This window comes from Mauremys reevesii, linkage group 16 (assembly GCF_016161935.1).
Source record: "Mauremys reevesii isolate NIE-2019 linkage group 16, ASM1616193v1, whole genome shotgun sequence".
Lineage (NCBI taxonomy): Eukaryota > Metazoa > Chordata > Testudines > Geoemydidae > Mauremys > Mauremys reevesii.
Genome location: NC_052638.1, coordinates 25,620,961 through 25,633,987, shown reverse-complemented (window position 1 = coordinate 25,633,987; position 13,027 = coordinate 25,620,961). Strand labels below are relative to the sequence as shown.

Genomic DNA, 13,027 nt, shown 5'->3' with positions numbered 1-13,027 from the left:
TCTCCAAACAGAAGTGACTAAGTACCAAGCAGTAATTCCAAGTTATTTTTGTATTCTGTTATTTTATATTCTAATAAAACTTAAGTAAATAACCTCAGATTACTTGGTTGACAAGATAACAGGGATAGCAGTAGTTTATGAACAACTATAAAACCTTTTCTTACTGTGATATTCTTGTAAATTGCTTGTTTAAGATAAATAATGGGATTATCCCGCCTTTTAAGAATGTCAGTTACAAAGTTACAGTACATCTAATGAAATTAAAATATTGTATCTAATTCTCAACTTCATTAATCTCATTCTTCTCCTTTCTATATCACCAAAATCTTCTTGGCTCCAGATGATCTTCCAGAGAGAGTGAGTGAGAGCAGTGTTTTCATGTGAAGTTTTAAGTCTTTAAAAGGTAGATTTTAGAAAATATTACAAAGTAGTTTGGCAATTTAGGGTTTGGTGGGAAAATATTCTAAAAGAAAGAAAACACAGGTGTCTTTTTTTTTCTGTAATACTATGCCTAGATACTCAACTAAAGGTATCTGATAATTTCAGATTATTGCTGGAAATTATATAACTATATCTATATCTCTATATATCTATATCTACAGATATGGCTCTGTCTTTTTTTAAATATAATTGTGCTAATTGTATTGATTGTGCCATTTTTAAGCACATTATACCACATATATAACAAAACTGTAAAATAATAGTACTTTTAGCACAGTAGCTTTTTCTATAGATTAAGAACCGTTGATGTTATATTTTTTGCTACTTAATCCCTGGACTGTCACATTCCATTATCTGAATTGCCCAACAGCCTGGTCATTGTTATATATTTCAGAATGTATATTTAAAACTCTTTAATATTTACATTGCATGTATCACTGTAAAAGGTGCTTTTTATCCTGGCCTTTTGACCAAAAACATGCAGAATGGCAACTAACCAATCAAAACTTAATGAGCCTTGGTAACTGGACTTCAGTGAGAAGCTCAGTCATTGGTTCACTGACCTGTATTACACAGTATCTCATTTGGCAGTGAATTAAGAATAGAGCAGACACATCATCAGCAGATTTTCCTGAGTGCAGACTTCTCTTGGTACTAACTTCCAAAGTCCAAGGACGCTTCAATCTAGCTTTCTAAACCTGATCTGTCAGTGTGGTATAACCAGCTTATAAATTGGTTTAAAGCTAATAACTGAACTAACCTTTCTACATTTAAAAAAAAAACCATAACATTTTGGTAACCATGATAAACTTCTCAGTAACTGATAAATAAAGATCCTGAATAATTCAAACAGTGAAACATTTCAGATGGTGATTGGGGATGCAGGACTAATACAAAATGGTATTAAAGCACAATCAACTGTTATGATTACATTTGCAATAATGCATGTAAATAATGCTTTGTCAGCTGGAACAAGATTGATGCACGCATCTTTTGCTTTTATACTCCCCTTGGTCTCATCCAAATTGTTAAGCGATTTTGCTGTAATGTGAAAAGAAGTTACTGACAAGGTTCTGCTCTCAGCTGTCCATGGTGAACCTTGACTACCATATTTCTTTTTCTTTTCCCCTTCCATGTTCCCGTTGCCAACATGTGTCAGGTCGAGCAGAGTATCAAAACTGGGGACTCTGATAAAAGCCAGGAGTCCCAGATGCACTTTCTAATTAATTTAGAATCTTGCTGGGGGACATTTGCTGGTCAGCTAAAGTCAGATTTGTATGTGCCATTGTATTATAAAAAAAACATAATTCTATTTTGATTATTTAGTTATAACTGCAACCCTTGTCAATTTCACTCAACACAATTTTAGGATTCAAATTAAACTTTCAGTATATGTTTTTATATTATATAAAACATTAAAATATATTAAAAACACAAAATTTGCATACAAATTTCTCTCTCTCCTGCTTGAGTTAGTTTGCCAAACTTGTTTCTTGAGTAGACTGTGTGCTCAACATTTTTAAATATTTGTCAGATTACTCAGAAATACTTGCTTCTCATTGCCTCAAAAACATTAATTTTACTTTCTTAAGGTTACCAGTTAGGAAAGGTTTGATGAAAAGCTTATAACTGGAAAAGCTCTGTTAATTTGCTGTTTTAAAAAAAAAACCTATGTTTGCACCATATTATCTGAGCTTATCTCCAGCATGACAATCAGTTCATATCTAGCAAGACGATGACTCCAGCATTTTTTACTCCAAGAGCAGCAAGTTCATTCTACTTAGTTCAATATCTCCAGTTGGCTCAAAACTGCTAGTGTTTGTCCTTACCACACCAGTAATGCATGATCGCATTCTACTGTGCAGTAGATTAACAAAGGTCTTAACATGTTCCTGTCTCCCCAGAGAATATACATTTAACCAGATAAAATAATCTGCAGGTGAAATATTTTACAGTTTAGAATTAGAACCATTTGAACTAGTAGCAAACAAGGCAGCTGAGTTGTTCAAAATACAAACACCCTTTTAAGACAAACACATTAAATGAAACATAAAGTCAAACAGCGGAATAGCAAATATAGCTGTCTGTGCACTTCACGGCCTTTGTTTATTTTTTCATTTAAAAATCTTCGATGTATTTTAATACTTACATTACAGGCCTGCTTGCAAAATGATACATGAATCATTTAAAGGGGTCTCTTAGGCAGTACTTAATTTCCCTATAGCCAGTGCTTTGCCAGTGCTATTTACGGCTACAAGAGTGCGATTCAGAGAATTGGAGCTGAAGTGATTCTCTCCTATGACTCAACTAATAAAATTTGTCAGAACACTAAAGAAGATTTCATGTTCTCTCTCTCCTTTTTTTACACTCTCACCTCTGAATATTGTAATAGGCCCAAGCCTCAGAGTTCTCCTCCAACTTTAACTTTTCTGAACTCAAGGATCATTCCGAACTGGAGCTTTGGTTCTGATACATTTCTATTTGCATGACTAGATATGAGGAACACTCAGTAGTGGGAAACCAGGGGAGAGAAGATGCACAGAATGTTCTGAAAAAAGAAATTTAATTCCTTCTCAGCTAAAAGAAAGAGTCCAAAATTGTTCTCAGCAGTTGGTTCAAATGCTCAGCTAGGACTTGCATTTAAAATAATCAGTAAAGCACTTCTTAATTAGAGCATTTTAATGGTCCACTTTCTCAAACTTTATTGCCTATTAAGGATGTATATTTTTGAAGATTTAATTTATGGTTGGAAAATGTCTCCTAATGCCTGTTGTTAGCAGTAGAACTTCCTATGTAATTTTCAGATTGTCGTTTTGACTCCTGTGGATGCTTCTTCACATCACAAAAAATGCACCCATAGTTTGCTATCATTGATTCCATATGCCAAATAAAGGCAAAGGGATGTTATGAGTCAGAATTGAGGTGCATTATATTCTGCAAGGTTGTATAAGGAAGCTTGCAACCTTGCCTGTTTACATGAAGTCTGCTCTACTCAGCACCATTTTTCTCTAATACTCTACAAATACCAGATGCTGTTAGTGCTTGGAGAGGCCTCATTTTAAATTCATTGAAACAAGTTATTCAGAGCTTTCCATTTCATACGCTGACCAAATGCTGACCTCAGTTACACCACTGCAACTGCACTGAATATGGTCCTAAATGAAATGTTCATGATTGTGTATTAGCAATGTACAGAAAGTAGAATTGCTGACACGAAAAATTCATATTCTGTATCTCAAGGCAGATTGTTATTGCTACTCAACTTCATCTCCATGCAGATTTTTTTCTAATATCAAAGGATTGATTTTAAAATTTGAGAGTTTAGTCTAAGTTAAAGATCTCTAAAAGAACCAATCAGCAAACTTGTAGTCACAGTTGTGCCAGAAAATTTAAGTGAACAGCACATCTTTTCATTCCTAATGTTAACAACAAAGTTTTATTTTATTTTCTATTTGTTTAAAAGCTGCTTTTCTACCATTTTTTGCATATCTACTAGTTTCTTAGTCTATTTCTGGTAATGATATTGTGCAAATAACACTGAAACTCACCAAATGTCAAGAAACCTAAATGGGTGCTCCATAAAGTGAAGTTACATACGTAACGTAGTTATAATTCGATGACGCAGAATTACAGGGAGTGAAATTTATCTAGAGCTCGAGGGGGGTGAGAAGCCTATTCTTTCTTTGATACACAGGTATAATTCAATCCATGTTTAAAATCTCATTTTAGTTTTACTTCACAAATTTTCATGTGTGGAAACCGAGATTTAACTGACATTTCACAGAAATCTATGTTCCTTGTGTGGCCGGTGCACATCCTCACCAGGAGCGCTGGCACCAATTTAATTACCATTGTGGAACAGCTCCTGAAAGGCAGCAACAATCAGTGTAAGCAGCACTGTGTCTACATTGACACTACGTCAGCCTGACTACATTGACCTAAGCACTACGCCTCTTGGGAAGGTGGAGTTAAGTTGATGAAGTGGGTGAGTTGCATTGATGGGAGCTATGTTTTAGTGTAGATACTTAGAGTTAGGTTGACATAACTCTATAGTCAATCTAACTATAGTATAGACCAGGGCTTAGTCCTAACCTAAAAAGCAGACGCAGAAGAGAGATTTTCAAAGGCACTTAGGCCTTAGGCTGCCAGTTTCCACTGAACGTCAATGGGATTTAACTCTCATTTGTACCTTTGAAAATCTTCCATAGTATGCTTCTCTTGGACCAAACAAAGGAATAAATGAAACACCAGGGACTCAAACATCTTAAGAATTCTGTATGTCCAGAGGTCACCAGAAAGGTTCATCACTGGACCTCCTAAGCTCACACTGATACCGAGGGAGTCAGGAAGTCAGAGATATGTGGGAACAGTGATGTTTACCACATAGAAATTGAATACAGGAAGCATATACTTCTAAGTCTACAAAGTAAGAAGAAAACCAGACATGATACAGTAATTTACTAAAAAGAACGAGGAGTACTTGTGGCACCTTAGAGCAGCGGTCCCCAACCTTTTTTGTCTGGCAGGCACGGAGGACCGTGGTGGCAGACAAGCATCTACCGAAATGCCGCCGACAAGCAGCGTCATCCAAAGGTGTTGCCGCCAAAATGCTGCTGAATTTCGGCAGATGCTCGTCCGCCGGCCAATATGCAGGCACACTTAGATGCCCTGGTGGGCACCATGGCACCCACAGGCACCGCATTGGAGACCCCTGCCTTAGAGACTAACAAATTTATTTAGGTGTAAGCTTTTGCACGTTCTTTTTGCTGATGCAGACTAACACGGCTACCACTCTGAAAATAATTTACTATACAGCCAAGATTATATTGATGCAATTTAACATATAATAGATGTGGAATCTGTTACGAAGTAGCTGTGGAATAATACCAGACAAACCTAGAGAGTTGAATATTAGTGTAACCAGTGTTCAAATCTATGCAACACTTGAAGAAAGAGTGTAAAAGTCTAACAATGTGGGACTAATCCGATAGCTGAAATAAATGATTCTGCATGTCACCTAACTTGACTCTATGATCAATTGAGCAGTTCCTATTAGTGGAAACTCTTTGGGATGCATTGGGTCATGTTTGGATAGTTTGCAATGCTAAACAAATCTGATGACAGTAGACATACAGTGCTGCTCATCCTGCTCCTGACCTTTATTCCAAAGACACACGACAAGTATGAATTTTATTTGAGCCCTGCTATGGGAGTGAAGTATTTCTCACTTTGCAACTTTATTATATTTAGCAGAAATTTCTGTTGTAATTATGACATGACAGTAATGTTAACAGGACCTCAAAGCTGGATGTTCCACTGGGGTAAAACAAATGATAGTTGAAGTGGGGAGGCTGGATATAAAAATTGCTGATTTTTGTGTAGCCATGCCAAATTTGAACAAGGAAAATACTGGTTGCTGTACTTTACTCCTAGTTACCTTAGTTCTCCAACTGTAATTATTGATGATGACTCAAACCCTTGGTGAACTAATTAAGATAGTATACTGTGTTACCAACAGTTGAAAAGACCCTCTCAGCAGTTTTAGTGAAATGATATTGTATAATACACAAAAATAATAGATATGTAATGTGTCCTGATACTCTACTTATAGGCTACCAGCAGTATGTTGTAATGGTCCTTTATTGTACGTACTGGAGGACTTGACTTTTACACAGTCCATTTGCTGGGGGAAAGAACAAGGGAGTCATTAATTTCTGGAAAGTGTTTTTGCCAGAAAGACACAGGCTATAAATCTGGTATATACACAGAAAAGTGACAGCCATTTCAAATGTCCTAACCAGTATGTTCACCATGAGAGAACTGATTATAATTAAATATAATTATGTTGTTAATTTATGCTCTGCATTTCAAATAACTGGCTATGTTTTACCCATTGATGGTCTTTCTGAAAACTCATGGGTATATTAATGTTTGCACAGACATGAGCAAACACATACAATTTAGCAAAAAAATCTTATTCAAATCCGGTTATATTTCATTGGTTTCTTGTTGACCATCAGCCATTTTTGCATACCCATGTTAGCTGTTTGTTTCTATTTGAAATGTTTTCCTGCTAAAATGGATACTCTACCTACCTCCTTTTTAAAAAAAAAAAAAAAAAAAAAAAAATACGATGTGAAGGGCGCTGGGTATATTTCTTCTGCTTTTCTGAATGTTTTATTTAAAAATATCTAGAAATAGTTAACACAACTGCTTTTTTCTGCTCTCTAAGGGGTCGGCTGGCCTGATATGCACCGTCTGGCAGACAGAGTCCATCTGGAAGAGCTGACTAAAATTGGCATCCTGAAAGGCAATGTAGATGACATGGTGAAGGTTCATCTGGGTGCAATATTTATGCCACACGGACTTGGACATCTACTTGGAATTGATGTGCACGATGTTGGAGGCTACCCAGAGGTTAGTGCTAGCTGATTTGCAGATTAACCCTTCTGACTTAAGTAGGCTTTTCTTTTAGTTTCACAGTGAGTAGTGTCTTCTCTGGTTAGGAATTAATGTGCACTGAAGTTTTTCTTTGCTGGTGTGGTATTTCATGTGGTTTTCCTGAAATTAAATGATAATTTCATCAACACATGAAATGCTCCTATGAAATGCCTACTCATGCTGCGGGGATTCTTAGCATTCCTAATACTCCTATGAATAAGGCCAAGAGTGTGTTTTATTTTCAGTTGGTCCATTTGTTGCATCTATTTATTCAGCAGCAGCTGCGTGATCAGCAGTGTGCTCATGCAGCAGGATGTGTTCCGTGCCTCAAAGAGTTTATGATCTAAAAAGACCACACCAAAAAAAAACCCCAACGTTTTAAGGATGGTATTTTGAAGCAGGGTTATCAGGGTAACAGTTGGCACACCGCTTGGTAGAGCCATCATTTTGCATGTGTATGTATTTTATGTTAAAAATTTAGTTTGTAGGAGGGCATTTGTTAATGGAGAAAAGGAAGAAATTGTTGGAGTAAGGGAAGGGAGTGGGGACAGAAACTGCATGGGTGAGGGGTGGAAATGGAGGTGGAGAGAGTAAAAGCAATGGACAGAGTTAAGTTGGCAAGGTGGGAGAGGTAATATCTTCTATTGGACCAACTTCTGTTAGTGAGAGCATGAGGTTGGGTAGCTGGGGTGCTGCCGTTGTAGAAGAGGCGTATGATAAAGATGTGACTAACACCCAATGGCAACGCAGCAGTGAGACCTATGAAGGCCTCTGATTTTTCCACTGCAAAATTTAAAATGTACTCTGAAGCTATAGTCAACCTGCGTCTTGTGAAATCCCATAAGACACAATATCCCTGTTTCCCTTCATTTCCAACAATAATTGCTAATACTTCTGTTCATTAGCCAGCACCTCTATTGTGGTCTGAGCAATTTTAGAGGGATTGATGCAAAAATACACATTTGAGAATATGCAACATTTCAAACAAAATGGTTTTTTTTTACCTATGAGTAGGCTCAGTATCAACACTCCCAGCCTTGACACATGCTTCAAAAAACATTTACCTCCTAGGAAATGCCATTTTAAAGTCTACATTTATTCTGAACCTGCACGGTTCCTGCGAGAAGCTGAGTGTCTTCAAGTCTGAATGGTGTTGGAGGTGACAGAGCCCACTCTCTGGCAGCAATGCAGGATAAGCCCCTACATGGGACTGATGACAAACTCTTGCCAGAGTAGATGCAGATATGCCTGAAAAAATAAAACACACACCTGCGAGGAGCACACACCTTGTCAATACATAATGCACATCCCTGCAGTTCTTTCATGGGGATTTTTAGAGGAAAGATACTTTGCGAAACGGAGAAACATCTCTTGAACGGAGGAGGCGGTCCCTCCCAAACACCTGCCCACGGGCTTTTCCCTGGCTACCCATCTTCCTACATTGAAGTCTAGTTCCAGTGAATCATTAGCTTATTTTTCCAACATGGGCCACCATATATTCATTGGCTGTAGTGTGTCACTCAGTGTATTGATCAGCAGTAGGCGTAGAAAGAACCGGACTGTTAGGTCTCTCCACAACCCTTTGCAATCTTTTCAAACCTAAGAGCATGACTGTTGTGTCTATACTACACACGTTGCAGAAGGAGAGTCTCCTGAGGCAACTGGTTGCTATTAAAATGTTTTTCTCTATCCTTTTATTGCTAATTTTAAACAAAACTATGTGGCTCATACATTTTTCTCTCTTCGGTTCAATTTTAAAATGCATATTTTTCTGAAAAGGAAAAAGAGTTTAAAAGTGAATGTGGTTTGTTAGTGTGAGAGTCAGCTTGAGTGGGATTCTTGCATCAGTTCTTAGTCCACAACTGCTGCTACTGCATAATAATTGGTTTAGACTACATAGGAGAAGAACATAAGGCTCTGGTGTGAGTGTACATACATACCTATGCAGAAAGAATTGCTTTCTCCAGTCACTAGTTGATCTTTACATGTAATCATATTTTGGCCACTTAGTTGAAGAGCACTGAAAAGTTTTCTTTCTCAAGTACAAGCACGATATGCAACTTCTCTTGTTCTTAAAAGATGGGTGACAAATGTCTTAAAGCCTGACTAGAATAACAACAGAATAATAACAGAAAATAACCATGATAAAATATACTAAATAATGATGTAATGTGTGTGTCAATGCAAAGTCTGATTAAGGCCTGGTCTATGTAAGGAAATTAGGTCAGTATTCAGGGATATGAAAAATCCACACCCCAGAGCAATGCAATTAAATCGACCGTAACCCCCTGTGTAGGCAGTGCTAGGTTGACAGGAGAATTCTCTCATTGACCTTGCTACTGCCTCTCAAGGAGGTGGAGTACCTATGCCAAGGGAGAACACCTTCTATCGGTGTAGGTAGTGTCTTCACTGAAGTGCTACAGCAGCGCAGCTTTAGCGATACAGCTACACTACTGCAGCATTTTAAGTGTAGACAAGCCCTAATATAGAAGAATGACTGATAGGCTTTTCAGAGCATTAATAACATCATTTCCTAGAATTAGAAGAACAATTTTTGTGTATTAAATGCATTCTCTGAGTGCTATGTGAATTTGACAGTAGTTATCATTTCCCCCAAAATTAATATGATGAGATTCTGGAGTCCACTAGCAGATCTCCCTTGAGTCTGCCAAGTCGCTCCTGCGATGAGTGTTCAATGCCAACATGAGGTGAGAGAACAGCATGGAGAGAGGGCACTAACTGTCTGTGCCATATAAGTTAGCGATGAAGCTTTGCACACAGCAAAGGGTTCAATTTAATTTTTGTTTCTTTTTCATTAAATTAAAACTGAAAAGCCCATTCCAGTACACTCGCATTTCTGTAATTTTGTGTCAGTCATTAACTATACACCGTAATGTTTAAAATAAAACATAGCTTCAAATGTTTACGTATGATTTCTTCCCTCGCCTTAAAAAGCAGCCTCAATCCTCAAAGAGCAGCCATTATGTGGCATAACTAAGATAATGTGAAACCCTGTGGTTTATTGGGGAGAAATCTAACACAGCTTTCAAATGACATCTCCATCAGTATTTAACATCATAACTGTGAAATGTAGCTTTTAAAAAAGAAACATCCAATAGGATCGTGGTACATGAATGACCCCCCCACCCCAACATAAACATGATCCTAAATATATTAATATCATGCCTAAAAAGCTCCTGTAACTGATTTCTAACATTTCTAATAATGTATGATACATTATTGAAAATACTTTTTTCTTAAAATCTTGTGATACTAAAAAAATAAAAAACAAGGAAAAATCTTTCCGAAAATATTGAAACTAGCTTTATTTATTATCATATCAGCCAAACTCCTTGGCAGTTACAGTTTGTTTTTTAGACTGTTGCGAACGTCTCATTGTTGAGTGTAGAACATTAATAGTGCCTGAAAGAAGAGATAGTATAATTCTACACTCAACAATGAGCATTGTTGAGTGTACAAAATTAATAGTGCCTGAAACAAGAGATAGTATAATTCTACACTCAACATTGAGACGTTCGCAACAGTCTAAGATTTTACAGTTTGTTTTTTAGACTGTTGCGAACGTCTCATTGTTGAGTGTAGAACATTAATAGTGCCTGAAAGAAGAGATAGTATAATTCTACACTCAACAATGAGACGTTCGCAACAGTCTAAGATTTTTCCTTGTTTTTTATTTTTTTAGTATCACAAGATTTTAAGAAAAAAGTATTTTCAATAATGTATCATACATTATTAGAAATGTTAGAAATCAGTTACAGGAGCTTTTTAGGCATGATATTAATATATTTAGGATCATGTTTATGTTGGGGTGGGGGGGGTCATTCATGTACCACGATCCTATTGGATGTTTCTTTTTTAAAAGCTACATTTCACAGTTACGATGTTAAATACTGATGGAGATGTCATTTGAAAGCTGTGTTAGATTTCTCCCCAATAAACCACAGGGTTTCACATTATCTTAGTTATGCCACATAATGGCTGCTCTTTGAGGATTGAGGCTGCTTTTTAAGGCGAGGGAAGAAATCATACGTAAACATTTGAAGCTATGTTTTATTTTAAACATTACGGTGTATAGTTAATGACTGACACAAAATTACAGAAATGCGAGTGTACTGGAATGGGCTTTTCAGTTTTAATTTAATGAAAAAGAAACAAAAATTAAATTGAACCCTTTGCTGTGTGCAAAGCTTCATCGCTAACTTATATGGCACAGACAGTTAGTGCCCTCTCTCCATGCTGTTCTCTCACCTCATGTTGGCATTGAACACTCATTGCAGGAGCGACTTGGCAGACTCAAGGGAGATCTGCTAGTGGACTCCAGAATCTAAGACCCCAGTCAACGCACAGTCAACCTTTGGAACTCATTGCCAGGGAATGTTGTGAAGGCCAAAACTATAATTGGGTTCAAAAAAGCATTAGATAAGTTCATGGAGGATAGATCCATCAATGGCTATTAGCCAAGATGATCAGGGACACAACCCCATGCTCTGGGTGTCATAAGCTTCTAACAGAAGCTGGGAGTGAACAATGGGATGGATCACTCAGTATTTGCCCTGGTCCGTTCATTCCCTCTGAAGCACGTGGCATTGGCCACCATTGGAAGACAGTATGCTGGGCTAGATGGACCATTGGTCTGACCCAGGATGGCCATTCTTATGCTTCATATACTGATGCCCATACTTAACTTTAAGCATGTGAGTAGTTTTGACTTTAAGAATATGAGTAGTGAAACTACTTCCACTTATAGTTGAATGTTTGTGTAATCTTTTGCAGGCCTGAGAGCCAAGTAAGTTTTAGAACAGGTGAGAGGAATTAGTAAAGTAGGATATCTCTTGCACTTTTAAAATTAACTACAGGATATACATTTTCTAAGGCCAGAGCCTCACATACAGCGGGAAAACCCAGAATTGTTCTTCAATTAGATATAAAGCAACAGATCCTTCTGCTCCATCACAGACCTTTCTTCATTACAAATCAGTAGTTGTTCCAGCTGCACCAGAAGAAAGACAAGATGCAATGGATGTGATTTAATTAGACTGCAACTTTATTCACGTAGAATATCTGGGAATAACCAGCAATAAATTGTTTTGAGCAGGTCATCATTAGTTCCTTAATTGTTTCCCCCCCTACTTGGAAGAGTTGCTGTCAGCCCTCTTACAACCCAACCTGGTTCCAGCCAGCCTGTTTCTGGGCCCCCTCATATGAGGATGAATGGGTCTGGAAAAAGGATGGGGAATTGGCTCCCACCTGCACCAGATGTTAGGAGCCCCGAACCCCCACTTCTCCAGCTTCTTTAAAGGGATGCTTTCTTCTAAATCCCCTTCCAATCCATTTCATTTGAGAACCATATCCCCTCTGTGAGAAGTACCTCCACTAGACATCTTCCACACCACCTGATCCAGCCACTTCCTGTTCCTTCCTGCTCTGTCCAGGTAGATTCTGCTCGCCACCTCCATTTGGAGAAGGGACCCCATATAAGGGCAAACAACCCCTATACTTCCAACCAGCTGGACAAGGACCCACCACATTCAGTTGCAGTGATCCAGTTTCTACAAACGCTCATATAGCATACAGAGTTGCTTTCTTTTCCCTTATGTGTTTCGGGAAAGGAGTTGTTTATATACATAAATCAAAATTAACAAATGTTAGTTCTCTTGTACATTGTACAATCTATTTTAAGGGCTGTATATTCAAATTCTGACTAATCTGTGTCTGCAGTTTTGCAGATGCAGTCAGTTGTGAGTGCATAGGAATTTAGGGAAAAGATTTCAAATACATTAAGCGCTCGGTTGCATGTTTGTAAAATGAGTATAATTGTATGCTAACTTTACGAACAAACACTGAAGTTGAATATAGATTGAGTGCATATAGTCATGGAATTTCATTCTCAAATTAAACATTTGCATACCTAACCCGTTCAGTGTGCAGCATCAGTCAACAAAGTTAACACTGTTATGAACCATTAGGAAAGGGACAGAAAATATTATAATGGCACTATATAAATCCATGGTACACTCACACCTTGAATACTGCATACAGTTCTGAACAGCCCAGCTCAAAAAAGAGATATTAGTATTGGAAAAAGGACAGAGAAGGGCAACAAAACTGAGGTATGGAGGAATAT

The 13,027-nt window shown here is 37.6% G+C and overlaps 1 protein-coding gene across 1 annotated transcript in view; it reads left to right on the top strand.

The window, feature by feature from the left end:
• PEPD (peptidase D) overlaps positions 1-13,027 on the top strand; it is a 232,864-nt gene that overhangs the window by 199,466 nt on the left and 20,371 nt on the right. Inside the window, exon 13 of the mRNA XM_039503186.1 lies at positions 6,674-6,858. Coding sequence (XP_039359120.1) covers positions 6,674-6,858 — 185 coding nt within the window. The remainder of the gene's footprint in view (positions 1-6,673; positions 6,859-13,027) is intronic.